Raw genomic sequence first — 14,143 nt, forward strand, 5'->3', positions numbered from 1 at the left:
GGTTAGTCACGCAGAATAGCCTTATTCAGATCACGTTTGACCCAATCACTATTCCAGAGACCAGGGTTAAGAGCTCTTTGTGCCTTCTGCTCATGTGCAGATCTGATACTTAACATAAATTAGAAGTAGCTGACATCATTGTCCGTCACTACCTTGAGCTAGTGGTCATGACAGAAGCTTGGATAAATTAAGCCTCATTCTCTAACACGGACGTCCTCCTTCTATCTTGCTACTCTGTCACTCAATGCAATTGTGGTAGTCGATTTGGGGGTGGCTTAGCTGGAATCCATGTCGACTCTATCTATGGCCAGAACATTCCACTGTCCAATGCCTGTTGAAGGGCTTACAAACGGACCTGTCTCTAGCCACCAGACGTAGGGGCATATTTGTACTCTGTTTGCGCCGGAATTGCGTTGTTTTTTTTACGCAAATCCGACGCAAAGCTAACTCCATATTTATACTTTGGCGTTAGACCCGTCTAGCGCCAAAGATCTTGGAGTTTGCGTCATTTTTTTGCGTGGACACCTACCTTGCGTTAATGATATGCAAGGTAGGCGTTCCTAAAAAATGACTCCAAGGCATGTGCGCCTTATTTAAACTCCCGTGCAAAAATGGCGCACGGGAGTGGGCGGGTCAAAAAAAAAAACGAGGTCCAGCCGCATTTGCGTCATTTCTTAACGCCTGGTCAGGGCAGGCGTTAAGGGACCTGTGGGCTCGGAAGGAGCCCAGAGGTGCCCTCCCATGCCCCCAGGGACACCCCCTGCCACCCTTGCCCACCCCAGGAGGACGCCCAAGGATGGAGGGACCCATCCCAAGGAATTTAAGGTAAGTTCAGGTAAGTATTTTTAAAAAAATTTTATTGTGGCTTAGGGGGGCCTGATTTGTGCCCCCCTACATGCCACTATGCCCAATGACCATGCCCAGGGGACAAAAGTCCCCTGGGCATGGCCATTGGGCAAGGGGGCATGACTCCTGTCTTTGCTAAGACAGGAGTCATGTCAATGGAGGGTGGGAGTCAAAAAGAATGGCGATAATCGGGTTGAGGCAGATCTTTTGCCTCAGTCCGACTTGCCCCATTTTTTGACGCCCAAGCTCCATTTTCCCCTACGCCGGCGCTGCCTGGTGTGGGTAATTTTTTTTTACGCACACCAGTCAGCTCCGCCGGCTAACGTCATTCCATAAATAAGGCGCTTTGGAATGGCGTTAGCCGGCGTTAACATTTTTGACGCACAACTGCGTTGGCACAGTTGTGCGTCAAAAAGTATAAATATGGCCCGTAGTGTCATCAGGTGAAAATGTCATCTTCTATCGAACATGTGATGGCCCAGTTAAGTCTGTACAAGTAATACCTTCATAGGTGGTCATGATCTAAACTTGGGTCTTTGCAGTGACAATCTGTTTCCTACATTGTGTATTTCCTGTAAAATGATGACCTAGTTCAACTCTGTATCTTTCTAAATCCACAAATTGCATTGATGTGATTCTTTCACAGTAGTGTGTTAAAATGTACATTGCAAAAATATAGACTACAAAAGAGTAGATGGTAAAAATAAAGACCATTAAATAATCCCATTTACAAATATATTAAAATGTGCCTAATACCATCTGCAAGCACTCATCCGGAATAAGCGAAAATATGTGTTAAGAACATTAGTTTAACTCAGTCCTATAAAAGGCTGGAAATGTGCTTGGCTGGACTTTATGGTTGCAGTCTTTATTTTTAGCTGATTCAATTCGATTCATAAACTTTATTCGGCTAATTCAAAATAGCCATAAAAGTATATACAATATGTAATAGTACAATATGATACAACACCGTTAAACAGACATAAAACATTAATTAATAAATCCATAAAATGCACATTAAAAATAAATAAATGATTAAATAGGCCATCATAACCATATGATCGATTCACAGGTCTGAAATCAAATTACGAACTAATCCATAATACTTTTCTTCACAGTGATGGCCTTCAAAAGGTAGAGCACAACATTAAAACACACCGAGGAATCATTCAATGCAAGCACAATTCAGGGCAACTTTGTAATATCTAATGTTCTAGGCAACAAGAGTTGGTTTAAGATAAAATCGCCTGTAAGGCAAATAAAAGTTACAAAACAGCATAAAGTGCAATATGCTCTGTTTGCTCATGCCATCACATGGGCACAGGATCGTACCTGGAGGGCAGGACTTCATGTTGGGAAAAGCCACCACATGATGCAAAATTCCAAATCTAAGCCTTTATAAAACAAAACGATGCTGCATGTTGGTAACACAAGATGAATAACTTTTACAGCCCTCCTCCGGAGAAAAAGGCATAAAGAAACCAACCGTCGGTCTCATCATTTCAGTGACCATTCACCATTCTAATCTATGCTGGAAAAAGGTTTCCTTAATACCTTTCTTGGAGAAAGATAACAATTGGAGGGGATCCAACCATACTGACAATTTAAACAGTGTGCTAAAAGAGGAGTTAATATAGGCTAGCCAAGTGATATGTGAGACATTTTCCAGGGCTAGATAGTCTAAAATGATTGATTAGGTAAAACTAGTTTCCTCTTTTGCCCGTATGGAAAACCATAAAAGCAAAGGTTTGGCCAAAAGTACACCCACCATGTGTAGTAAACCAATCTCCTGATGTACAATCACAGTCGAGGCAGAAGCAGGAAGACAGAGTAAATGTTATAAAAAATGATTTTCCTCAACTTGCAGGGCTATGCTAGAGGGTATAGTCAACAAAAAAAGGTTCTGCATTTTTTGGTTTATGCCCATAGACCATTGTAAATTAATTTATTAATCACCAATCTTTTAGAAATTATAAACTCCCCAAAAGCTCTCCTCAATTTCTGCAAGCCAACCAGGGTCCTAGAGAGCAGGACAGCCTTGTCAGTATATAACAACACCGGTATAGAAAGAGTTGCAACACAGGGGGCATTAGCTTTCAAGAGTTGTAGGAAGTTATCCACCCCATTAATAAAAAGTGAAAACAGTAAAGGAGCTAAGACACAACCTTGTTGGATGCCCCTCCCTACTTTAAAAGTGGGTGAATATTCACCCTGTAGGCCAAAACGGACTTTGCTAGTTAGAATATCCTATAGACGTGCAAGAAAGCATATAATTTCCCTCGGAACACCAAGTGAAAGAAGCGAAGGTCAGAGAATAGAATGGTCGAATATATCAAAGGCGCTACTTAAGTCTGCAAAACACAGATAAAGAGCACCAGATTTAGCTCTAGTATATTTCCCAATCAGTAGATCTAGGTTAACACATTGTTCTATGGTCGATAGACCCTTTCTGAAACCATACTGGACTGGTGATAGAATAGAATGTTCTTCAACCCACTCCTCCAACCTCTTCAATAGGATCCGACTCATCAACTTCACTGAAGAATCCAAAAGGGAAATAGATCAATAATTTATAGGATCAGATTTTTCTCCCTTTTTGTAAATATGTTCAATAATAGAGATACCCCAAGAAGGAGGGATTGGACCGACAGCAGCTATATTAAATACCCTTGTAAGGATGGGCCCCCAAAGATCAGAGGCCGATTTAAATACATCTTCTGGCACCCCGTCCAGTCCAGGGGATTTCCCCCCAGCACTATCACACAAGGCTGATATAACCTTGTTGATAGAAATATCCAGAGGGACGGAGCTCCAGCTAAACATCGCCTCACATCCATCTACTCCACTGTCCCTGTTGCTTGGCTTGAAGATCTCAGAAAAATGTGCTGAATCCCTAAAACTTAGGGAAGGTATTGTTTTTTGAAGAATGATGCATTAACCTTATCCCAGAATAACTTATTATCATTTGTTTTCACAGCTAAGGTAAATTTTGTCCATGACTCTTCCCAGAGTACTTTTTTCTTAATCTTGACAGCCTGCCTATACTTTAAACGAAGGGACTTGATTACCATGACATCAAGAAGGAGAACTACATGGGGTCAATTTTAAGCAGCCAAGGGCCTGAGTATACTCATGATCAAACCATCCCCTATTTTAACTTCAAACAGCATTCAATGTATGTGTCAGAAGTGACTTAATAGAGTGGGTAATATTGTTGAAGCTATCCAGCAACAAAAAAGAAGCCACTTCACCCTGTAAACAAGAACTTTTTTTCATAAACGTCTGGTAATTTTTTTTTGTAATATGCTGTTAGGGTCAATACCTGCCCACTTGATTCGCACACCACAAGGTCTAATAGGGACAATATTATTAATTGTATGAAATACATTTCACTTCTTACACCAAAAGAAAAAAGGTAGTATAATGTGGTCATGATCACTTAATGCACTGTATGATGCGAGGCATACCACACACACTTCTTACAGAAGCAGACAACAATACACGATCAATAACTGAAGAGGCATTTCTTCCAGTAAAGGTTGGAATTTGCTCCCCATTATCGTCGCATTCACACTTCAATAACTGTTGATCATACTTATAAATGATGGAATTCAGTGCATCCCTGTACTCGTTGTAGCAGAAGTGTACATAGCCCACCCCTTCCTTATCTGTGTTTTCACATACCTGTAAATATGGCAAGGGGCAAGGCTAACCTGCACTGGTCAGCATCTGCTGCCCTCCCCAGCTCCTCTGGATGCTGCTGCCTCTGCCTTTTGACTGGGGCAAAATGAGAGCCTCCTGACTCTCAGTTCGAGGTCCTCCTCTACCCGCAGGCTCAGCCCTGGTGGTCTAGTGGCCATCACAAGTAAGTATTTCTCTCTGTCGCTCTTTCACTCTTGCTTTTTCTGTGTTTTTTCACTTGATTTTCCTCTTCTTTTTCACTTGTTTTTCCTTTCCTTTGCCCCCCTATCCCCTACGATGCTTCTTTTCCTGCCCTCCCGCCTCCAAGCTGACTGCTCCCCCCGTCCCCTCCCTTTCTTAATGGTGGCCGCAGTGCAGCCGCGCCACTGACAAGCCCGTCTGCGCCTGTCTGTGCCCGGACCGCACCCAGCGCCAGGAACCCTGAATCTCCCTTAAACCACCCGCTGACCTGCATAAGTTACGACACCGAGACCTCCTCCACCTCAACACCGGACATCTCAGCAACTACTGCATCATCTCCTCCAAGGACACCCATGGACCTTTCACCTGCAGGAACTGCAACTTCAGCACCAGCCTCAAAAAGCTGAAGGTACTCTCCGCACACAGAGATGCCAACAACCTCCACAACCCCATCAACTGCTTGCTCCTGAACATTCGCTCCCTCCGCAACCAGGCCACCGAACTCTGGGATTTGATCGACACTGCCCGACTGGACATTGCCTTCCTTACCGAGACCTGGACCAACCCTCTGGACCAGACCTCGTCATCGCCATTCCTGACAGATACAGCATCCTAACGAGGGACCAGCCTTCCCAGCTGGGCAGAGGACTCGCCATTGTACACAAGTCCTCACTACGTGTCAAGGTCACCCCAGAAGAACAATGCACCTCCATGGAACACCTTCACTTCGTGGTCCACTCCAACCACAACTCCTCAAACCATGGCACCCTGGTGTACAGGCCACCAGGCCCATGCCCAGCTTTCATAGACGATGATGTAGACATCGCTATCCCCCAGGCCCTGGTGTCAGATGACTACCTCCTCCTTGGTGACCTGGATTTCCACCTCGAGGACCGCGCGATCTAAACACCCTCAGCCTCAGACAGCTGGTCTCCGCACCCACACACATCGCAGGACACACACTGGACCCCATCTTCACCTCAAGCAACTGGATCACCATAGAGACCATATCCACCCCAGACTGGATTGACCACTGCTGCATACACTTCACAATCACCGCACCCAGAAGCTTCACCAGCACCTCCAGGGCCCCCCACAGGAAATGGAACAAAATCACCAATGAGCAGCTAACCTAATCGCTTGCCAAATCCCTCCCTCCTCCCTCTGATGACGCCAGCACAGCAGCACGCAATCTCAACACATGGATCACCGAATGCGCCGACACTCTAGCCCACGTCCTGCTGACATTGGTCAAATGCGTACCTAAGAAAGCTAGCTGGTTCACCACTGAACTCCAAGAATCAAAGCGTACCCGTAGTCGTTTAGAAACAAAATGGAGGAACAGCCAAACCAGCAAATACCTTGCCTCATTCAGAGCCGCTACCGCCACCCACCGCCGAAAAATCGAGAACGCTAGGAAGGATGCACTCCGGGAGTGCATCAACTCCTCCGCACACAACTCTAAGGAACTCTTCTCAGTCATCAGCGAGTTCACACATCCCACCTCCGAAGCCACCAGCATCCCCCCGTCACAGGACCTCTGCTACAAACACGCCACCTTTTTTCACCGCAAGATCCAGGACATTTACCACAGCGTCCTCCTGGAAAATCCTGGTACCGGAACCTGTGACCGTGCCTCCCCCCTAGAACCCACCCAGACCATCCACAGCTGGTCCATGCTCTCCACATAGGAAACAGTCAGCATCATTAACAGCACACACTCCAGTGCCCCCACGGACCCCTGCCCACACCACATATACATCAGAGCCAGCGCATCCATTGCCCCGAGCTCTGGAACACAATCAACTGCTCCATCAACACTGGCACCTTTCCTGAGGACTGGAAACATGCCAAAATTCGCCCTCTCCTGAAGAAACCTTTGGTTGACCCACCAGAACAAAAGAATTTCTGGCCCATCTTGCTGCTACCTTACCCCGCCAAAGTACTGGAGAAAGCAATCAATGTACAACTATGGAATTTCATTGAGGCCGACAACTCCCTGGACACCTTCCAGTCCGGCTTCCACAGCAACTACAGCACGGAGACAGCCCTCCTGGCAGCCACCGACGACATCCATTTACTTCTAGAACGTCACCACGCTGCAGCACTCATACTCCTTGACCTCTCAGCAGCTTTCAACACGGTCTCCCACAGCACCCTGCGCATCAGACTCCACGACATAGGAATTTGTGGAAGAGCCCTGGAATGGATCCACTCCTTCCTCTCAGGGAGGACGTAGAGGGTCATACTCCAACCCTACACATCGAGACCCACAGGAGTCAACTGCAGAGTCCCCCAAGAATCCTCACTGAGCCCCACACTGTTCAACGTATATGTGGCCCCTCTTGCAGCCATCGTCAGAAGCCCCAGTATGAACATCGTGTCATATGCCGATAACACACAACTCATCTTTTCTCTCACTGAAGGTCCAGACAGGAAAAGGAACTTCCACTCAGGAATGGAAGCCGTCACCACCTGGATGAGAGAAAGCTGCCTCAAGCTCAACTCCAACAAGACTGATCTCATCATCTTTGGAAACGCCACCTCATCTTGGGATAACTCCTGGTGGCCCACATCCCTCAGCGCCTCCCCTGCACCGACTAAACACACCTGCCACCTAGGCATCATCCTCGACTCCTCCCTATTCATGACCTGCTACGTAAACTCAGTCACCTCCTCCTGCTGGCACACACTCCACAAGCTTCGAAAGATCTTCAGATGGATCCTAGCAGACTGTTGCTGGACGGTAACCCACACCTTAGTCATAAGCAAGCTTGACTACGGCAACGCCCTCTACGCCGGGACCTCAACTAGAAACATCAAAAAACGACACCTCATCCAGAACGCCACCACCAGACTCATTCTAGACCTCCCACGCCAAGAACACATCTCCCAACACCTGAACACCCTCCACTGGCTACCGGTCGAGAAGCAAATCACCTTCAAGCTACTCACCCACACGTACAAGGCCATACACAACGCAGGACCAGCCTACCTGAACTAAAACGTCTCCTTCCACACCCCCACCAGATCCCTCTGCTCCACCCAGATGGCCCTGGCCACCATCCCTGGCACCCGCAAAACCACCGCCGGTGGACAATCCTTCACCTATATTGCAGCTAAGAGCTAAAACAACCTCTCCCTGCACCTCAGACAAAGCCCGTCGCTCACCATCTTCAGGAAGAACCTCAAGACGTGGCTTTTCGGATGAGGCCCCTTCCCTCCCCCCCAGTGCCATGAGACCCTCACGGGTGAGTAGCCACGCTATACAAAAACTGATTGATTGATTGAATATTAAAATCGCCTGAGCACAATACTATGAAATCAGTGTGAGTAGAGTGTAAAAAAACTTCTAGGCCATCATCAAGTGCTTTAATTACCCTACTACGTGTGGAATCAAAAACGTTGTTGTAAAAATTAACCAACACCAAATCGCACCTCCTCTTAATTGTTAACCACACCAATTTGGTGTGTGCGCCCATCAAAGAAAACTTTTTAACGGTTAAAGATAGTTTGTTGGAAATGAGAGTCTGGAGCCCTTCTTAAGCCCTCCCAACTTGGGAAGGGATAGCACCTAGAAAGAAAGATGAGAAACCTTCCACATGTAGCAGATTAACAGCCCAGGTTTCTTGGAGGCAGATGACAGCAAGGCCAGATATGATATTGATCCAGTCGACAGATCCTAACTTATTACTTAACCCACCTGTGTTTCTGGTTGCAAATTTTTAGCACCCATCTATATTATCACCCGGATGAGACACATCATTGTATGGGAAACTTGAGCTAGAATTCACATCAACATTACTGACAAAAAGCTAAGCAATATTTGAAACTTTTGCCACCACAGAGGGACCTAGAAGATCAATGTTAGACAAACCAGTCGCAGATTCCACCCTAAAGCCCCTAGATTTATCATCACCGCACCTAAAATCATTATGCCTGTAATGAGTGGGTCAGTCACTATCTTGCAAAGAGATCGGTACCTGGCACCTGTTGGACACCACCAGTGGGGTATGAAAAAAAGGGTTAGGCTCCATCCCTCTCTGTAAAATTGTAGCAGCATTTAACAATTGTCCAGGACTCCGCAGATGACGGTAGAAGAAGCTCAGGGGGAAAAGAGTCATAGCCCAGACAAACAGGTAAGGGGACACAGACCTTGCAAGAATTTCACCGACACAACTCGGCCATTGGAAATTAATAACTCAACAATTCCCCTTTAGATTTTTTGTTAAACGCCGGACCCATCCCACTCTCCTAGTAGACAACATTTGGTGTGCTCTGTCCAATGGAAGTATATAGTTTGAGCTAAGCCAATGCACATCCTTATTCTTCAAAGATTCGTAGGTTTCGCTTACACCTGGTTTCAACCTGGGGACATTAACTAAAATCGCTACATATGGACAATAAGCTGGGGGCAAGTTGATTGACAACTAGAAGCTGGGACTGGGTGACAAGAAGTGGTGGTTGGGGTGAATTAGGATAAGCCGCAGTAACTGGCTGAAAAGGGATCCCCAGGTCCCCTTTTTCTGTACTTCCTGCCATGTGACCCTCCAGAGTCTGGCCCAGGGCAGGCCATAGATAGAACCGATTGTTGGACTGAGCCTGGATTAGTATTAGAATTATCCTGCCTATGGGCTGATGGAGATGATCGAGGGGGCTCCACTACGTTAGCACTTGCCAGGTTTGCTTTTAAACATTTTCTGACAGAGGAAAATACTTCACCAATTCCCCCTTCTAGCCTATCCAGCTTCTCTGGTAATAGCAAATCCTTGATAGTAGATGTTAATTTATTCCAAAATGGAGTCCCAAGGAATGTATCCAAGGAAAAAAATTGATTATCTGCCCTAGCACTAACCGGGGCCATGGAGACCTGGAGACTTGGAATCATGGCTGTGGCTTTTCTACTCTTCCTCTTACATTTTGCTATAGGTGAGCAGAGTAGAGAGAATGAGGCCAAAGTCCTAACTGGTGAATGATGGTTGGTTGACACATCCAAGGCCTCATTAATGACAACACTATGCCTTCCACCGGCTCCTTGTCCGGGCAAGGCTCTATTGCTTCAATGGACTCCGCGGGTCCACATGACCTAACCATATCCAGGGATAAACGGTGTTCTGCCAGGTCTATTTCCTTTGAAAGCACTCCTATGGCACGTGCTAAGAATGAATCAATGGTAGTATGGTTTGTGTCAACAATTGGCCTAGCACATCCAGTCTTCCGCTTGCCATGCTAGCAAAATAGGTTCAAAAAAGCCTTGAAGTATATGCCCCAGCACAATGAGCCACCTTCTAAACAACAGTAATTTTTAGCAACTAGATGTTGTGATTCAGCGAGGCGAGTGAAATTACTCACTTACTTCAGATGAGATGAAACCGATCAAGTCATAGAATATCGGTGTGACAAGAAACCAGGATACAATAGTCTGCTGCAGGGGAAAGAGAGACCAGGACTGCTCTTGGCTCGATCTTCACCCGGGCACACACCCGGGTGCGTCCTATGCAGCCTTAAATACAGCTGTGTTTGTGGTGCTGCTGTAAACACCCGCCTCCTGCAGGGAGAAAAGCCTCCTGGGGCTTGTGATCTGTCGTGGGCGTCACCTCCTCCTCCAACAGTACGTCCCACGCAGCTGGGGCCCAGGGAGCTTCAAATACAGCCGCATTCACGGTGCTGCCCTAAACACCCGCCTCCTGCAGGGAGAAAGGCCTTCTGGGGCTTGTGATCTGTTCTGGGCCTCAACCACTCCTTCACCAGAGCTTCACCATTTGCTATATTTGGAAGTCTGAATTTTCGCCTGAATTCTTTACTATGTAGCTGCGATGCTATAAACACCATCAACATCATATGTGTAATGAAGATTCCTTTCTCAAGGCATCACAGTCAGACATTGCAGTGCAAACAAAAAGAAAGTAGCAATATTTGGTTTCCGAATGCTCTCAGATGTGCCAATATGTTGTATCTTGGGGAGAATGGCTTTTAATGATGGACCATCCTATTACTATTGTGATACTGTACGTTTTGAGATCTAGTAACCTCAAACCTTTAAATCTGGGAACGTTTATTGTCTGATTTGGATGTTTCCCTTTCTTAATTCAGGATGCGTCTTCTACTCGTACTGCTCGCCACTGTTTGGAGCGAGGTGATGTGCCAGACAGAATACCCTGACATCTGCATGGCCAAGCTCAAAGACATCCCAGTGAACCCCATGTGTGTCTACCGTAACCCAGAGAAGAAGCTCCAGGAAGCTGAGGCTGAAAAGCAGGAGAAGCTCCCAGATGCCACAAACCCCCGTATCTGGGAGCTTTCTAAGGCAATCTCCAAATTTGCTGTCAGTTTTTACAAGCTCCGGGTGGACTCCAAGAGCAACGATGAGAATGTCTTCCTGTCTCCGCTCAGCATCTCGCAGGCTTTCACCATGACCAAGCTGGGGGCTTGTGACAACACTCTGAAAGAGCTCATGGAGGTGAGTGCAATCCACAGAGGCCATGCTTCTCAGGAGTACAGGTCTGAGGCCCCTCCTGCATGCAGGCTGAACAGGTTTCTAACTAAACAAGGTATCTTCTTAAGCAGACTCTTCCTCAATGATGTGTCACCTTAAAGATGGCAAGGATGTCTCTTATTGAAGGAGGTATCACATAAAGCAGGAGGAGGATGACGTATCTAATGAGATATCAAGTCAAATATGCGTACGATGTCTTTTAATGAATGGGTTATCATCTCAAACAGGCTGAGGATATCTCTTACTGAATTAGTAAGCTGAAAGGGGATCTTTCCCTGCATGAGTTATCACCTGAAGAAGGTTGGGGATGAATCTCACTGAATGAGATATAACTCCTACTGATCATTTGATCCATAGCATATTATGAGCTAACAATACTAATGAGTGATTGACCTTATGTATGAGTCCACACTTCATGCTGAAAGCTAAGAAGTATTGTAAATAACATCTCAAATGATGTGAGAGATATCAGATGATATTGAACAGGTTGTAGACCAAGGGTGTTTCTTATATGATGAGTTAGGTAAAGTTAAGAGCTAAAAGCACCATGGAAGGATTGCTATTAAGGCAGAAAAAATAATTTCATACTAGTTATGAATTCAGGGGGGGGTTGCAAGTGACATCTCTGGTGATATGAGAAGTCTGATGTTGAACATAAGTAAATGGGTGTAGTGTGAATGTCTCCTAAATAATGCCTTCTTGTGAATTCAAATAGTTGTTTTTCTTCATGTCACCTGCATAGGTTTTCCACTTTGACTCACTTTCAGAGAAGGCGTCTGACAACATTCACTTTTTCTTTGCAAAACTTAATTGCCGCCTGTATCGGAAGGTTAACAAGACATCAGAACTTTCATCTGCCAACCGCCTTTTTGGCGACAAGTCGCTGAGTTTCAACCAGACCTACCAGGATATCAGTGAGATTGTCTATGGAGCCAAACTTTGGCCCCTCAACTTCAAAGTAAGACTCCAATCCCAGGCCTAGAAGCTGTCCCCTCTACCAAATCTCATCCCTTTCTCTCCACTGTGTTAAACCCCACTCCTCCTTTACCACCCCCAGTCTTCCTGCAATCTTGCAACTTCCCACCTCTTTACTTGCTCCACCTCTTCTTTTACAACCTCCCTTCCCTCCTGTTCCCCTTCTCTATCACTCCTGTTACTTTCTGTTTCCGTAGCAATCCTCCAGGCCCTTCTCCTCCCTTCTTCCCATACCATTTCATCCTGTTTCTCACATCCCACGCCGCTGTTTTGTTAATCTGTCGCCCTGCTTCTCGCCAGTTCATGCCTAGCTCCCTATTTTCTGCCTTTTTCTCTCCCCGAACCCCGACTGACCCTATCTCCTGATACTTCCTCCTCCTTTTCTCTGTTTTCCACCCCTCTTCATTGCCCTCCCCAACTTGCCTTTCCCTCCTAGGCTAGCCCCTCTCTGCTTCACTCCTCCAACATTCAACCTCCTTACTCCAACCCCCTCTTCCATCTCCCTCTCACCTCCTGAACCGTCCCTGATGAAATATCTCAAATCAGTACACTTTCAATCTGATTATTGTTCCTTTAATGTTTAACCTAATGCCAAACAAAAGTGCTGACACCCCGGGTCCATTGGCACTACAGAAAAATAAATAATAATAATAATAATAATAAAAGGTGAATGCGAGGTGAGGACAAGATTGGACTGAGTAAGTGTGGCTCGTGAGTTATATTACTAAGAAAAGACAATGGGAGTGCTAGTAAAAAAAAAAATAACATCAACTGAGTACAAGCAATGACAACAGATACACTAAATGTAATCAAATGTTTTTTGGGGCTTCACTGTTAGAGATAAGGGTATATTTATAAGGTGTTTGAGGTGAGTGTTTCCAGGGAACGCAACAGAAGGAATTCTCCTGGCAGCCTTTAAGTAGCTAGACTGAACACACCTTTGCTCTGAACACTTGAGCCCGCAAACCTGTAAGACACATCAGTGCCATCAGGATTTCTGTTCCTCTAATCTTTGAGATCACTTGTGCCCGTGTTCAAGATGGTAGACATCACCCTGAGGAAACTTGGGCAAAACATTCACCCTATGCTATACCAAGCTCCACGACAGCAGTCAGTTTCTCTGTCATCACAACCACCATTCTCTGCTCTGTTACATTGCCTCACCAGTTAGCATAAGAACTTCTTAAAGTTCCATATGCCATCATCAGTGTTAAACAAAAGCCATCAGACCAGCCAATGGAAAGGATGAGGCGTAACAGCCAGAGCTGCCACTTTGGGACTGGGGAGACCAGTTCTAATCTCAGCATCTGCAAAAACATTCTGTGATTCAGGTCAAATCACTTAATCTCCATGTGCCAAAACACAAAATGAATGTGTCATTGAGTAATTTAGCTGGTGCTTATGAAAAGTGCTCCAATACTTTTGGGTTCAGTTTGAGCTATGTAAAACTGCAAAAAATAAAAAAACATGAGTGGAGTCTCAAAAATGTATTTTTGCACATACTGAAGGCACGCATGACATCCAGACATGAATGGGCTGAAAGCTTGGGCTGGCTTTCTAGATCGTCTAACTACTCTTTGAACTTCAGCAGTAATGAGAACATTATATGCAGATGAGGTGGAGGGTGGCCCATTTCATCTTCATCCTCTCTATCTTTCTCTTCATTCTTCTTTCCTCATTTTCCTTTTTCTTCTTCTCTACTGATCTCAACTTGCTTCCTGTATTGCCTCAAGATGACTGGTGGACTTGTTGACATGCCATCTGATTATCTTTCAGCAGATCCCAAGGCATGGTAATTATATTCCTCTGCTTCACCAAAAAAATAGAGTCTCGAGGTTAACAAAGCCGCACTAAATGCCTCTAGTCTGCACTGACCACTGTGTTTCAGGATTGCCCCAAACTCTTCCAAGATAGTGACTGGCTGTTTGCTGCTGTCCTCAAGCA

General features: G+C 45.7%; 1 protein-coding gene across 1 annotated transcript in view; it reads left to right on the top strand.

The window, feature by feature from the left end:
- The window catches only part of SERPINC1 (serpin family C member 1), a 75,684-nt gene that overhangs the window by 35,893 nt on the left and 25,648 nt on the right, over positions 1-14,143 (top strand). The window contains exons 2-3 of the mRNA XM_069231607.1: positions 10,822-11,188; positions 11,967-12,182. Of these exons, the coding sequence (XP_069087708.1) occupies positions 10,823-11,188; positions 11,967-12,182 (582 nt within the window). The 5' untranslated portion in view covers position 10,822. The remainder of the gene's footprint in view (positions 1-10,821; positions 11,189-11,966; positions 12,183-14,143) is intronic.

Source organism: Pleurodeles waltl, chromosome 4_2 (genome assembly GCF_031143425.1).
Source record: "Pleurodeles waltl isolate 20211129_DDA chromosome 4_2, aPleWal1.hap1.20221129, whole genome shotgun sequence".
NCBI lineage: Eukaryota > Metazoa > Chordata > Amphibia > Caudata > Salamandridae > Pleurodeles > Pleurodeles waltl.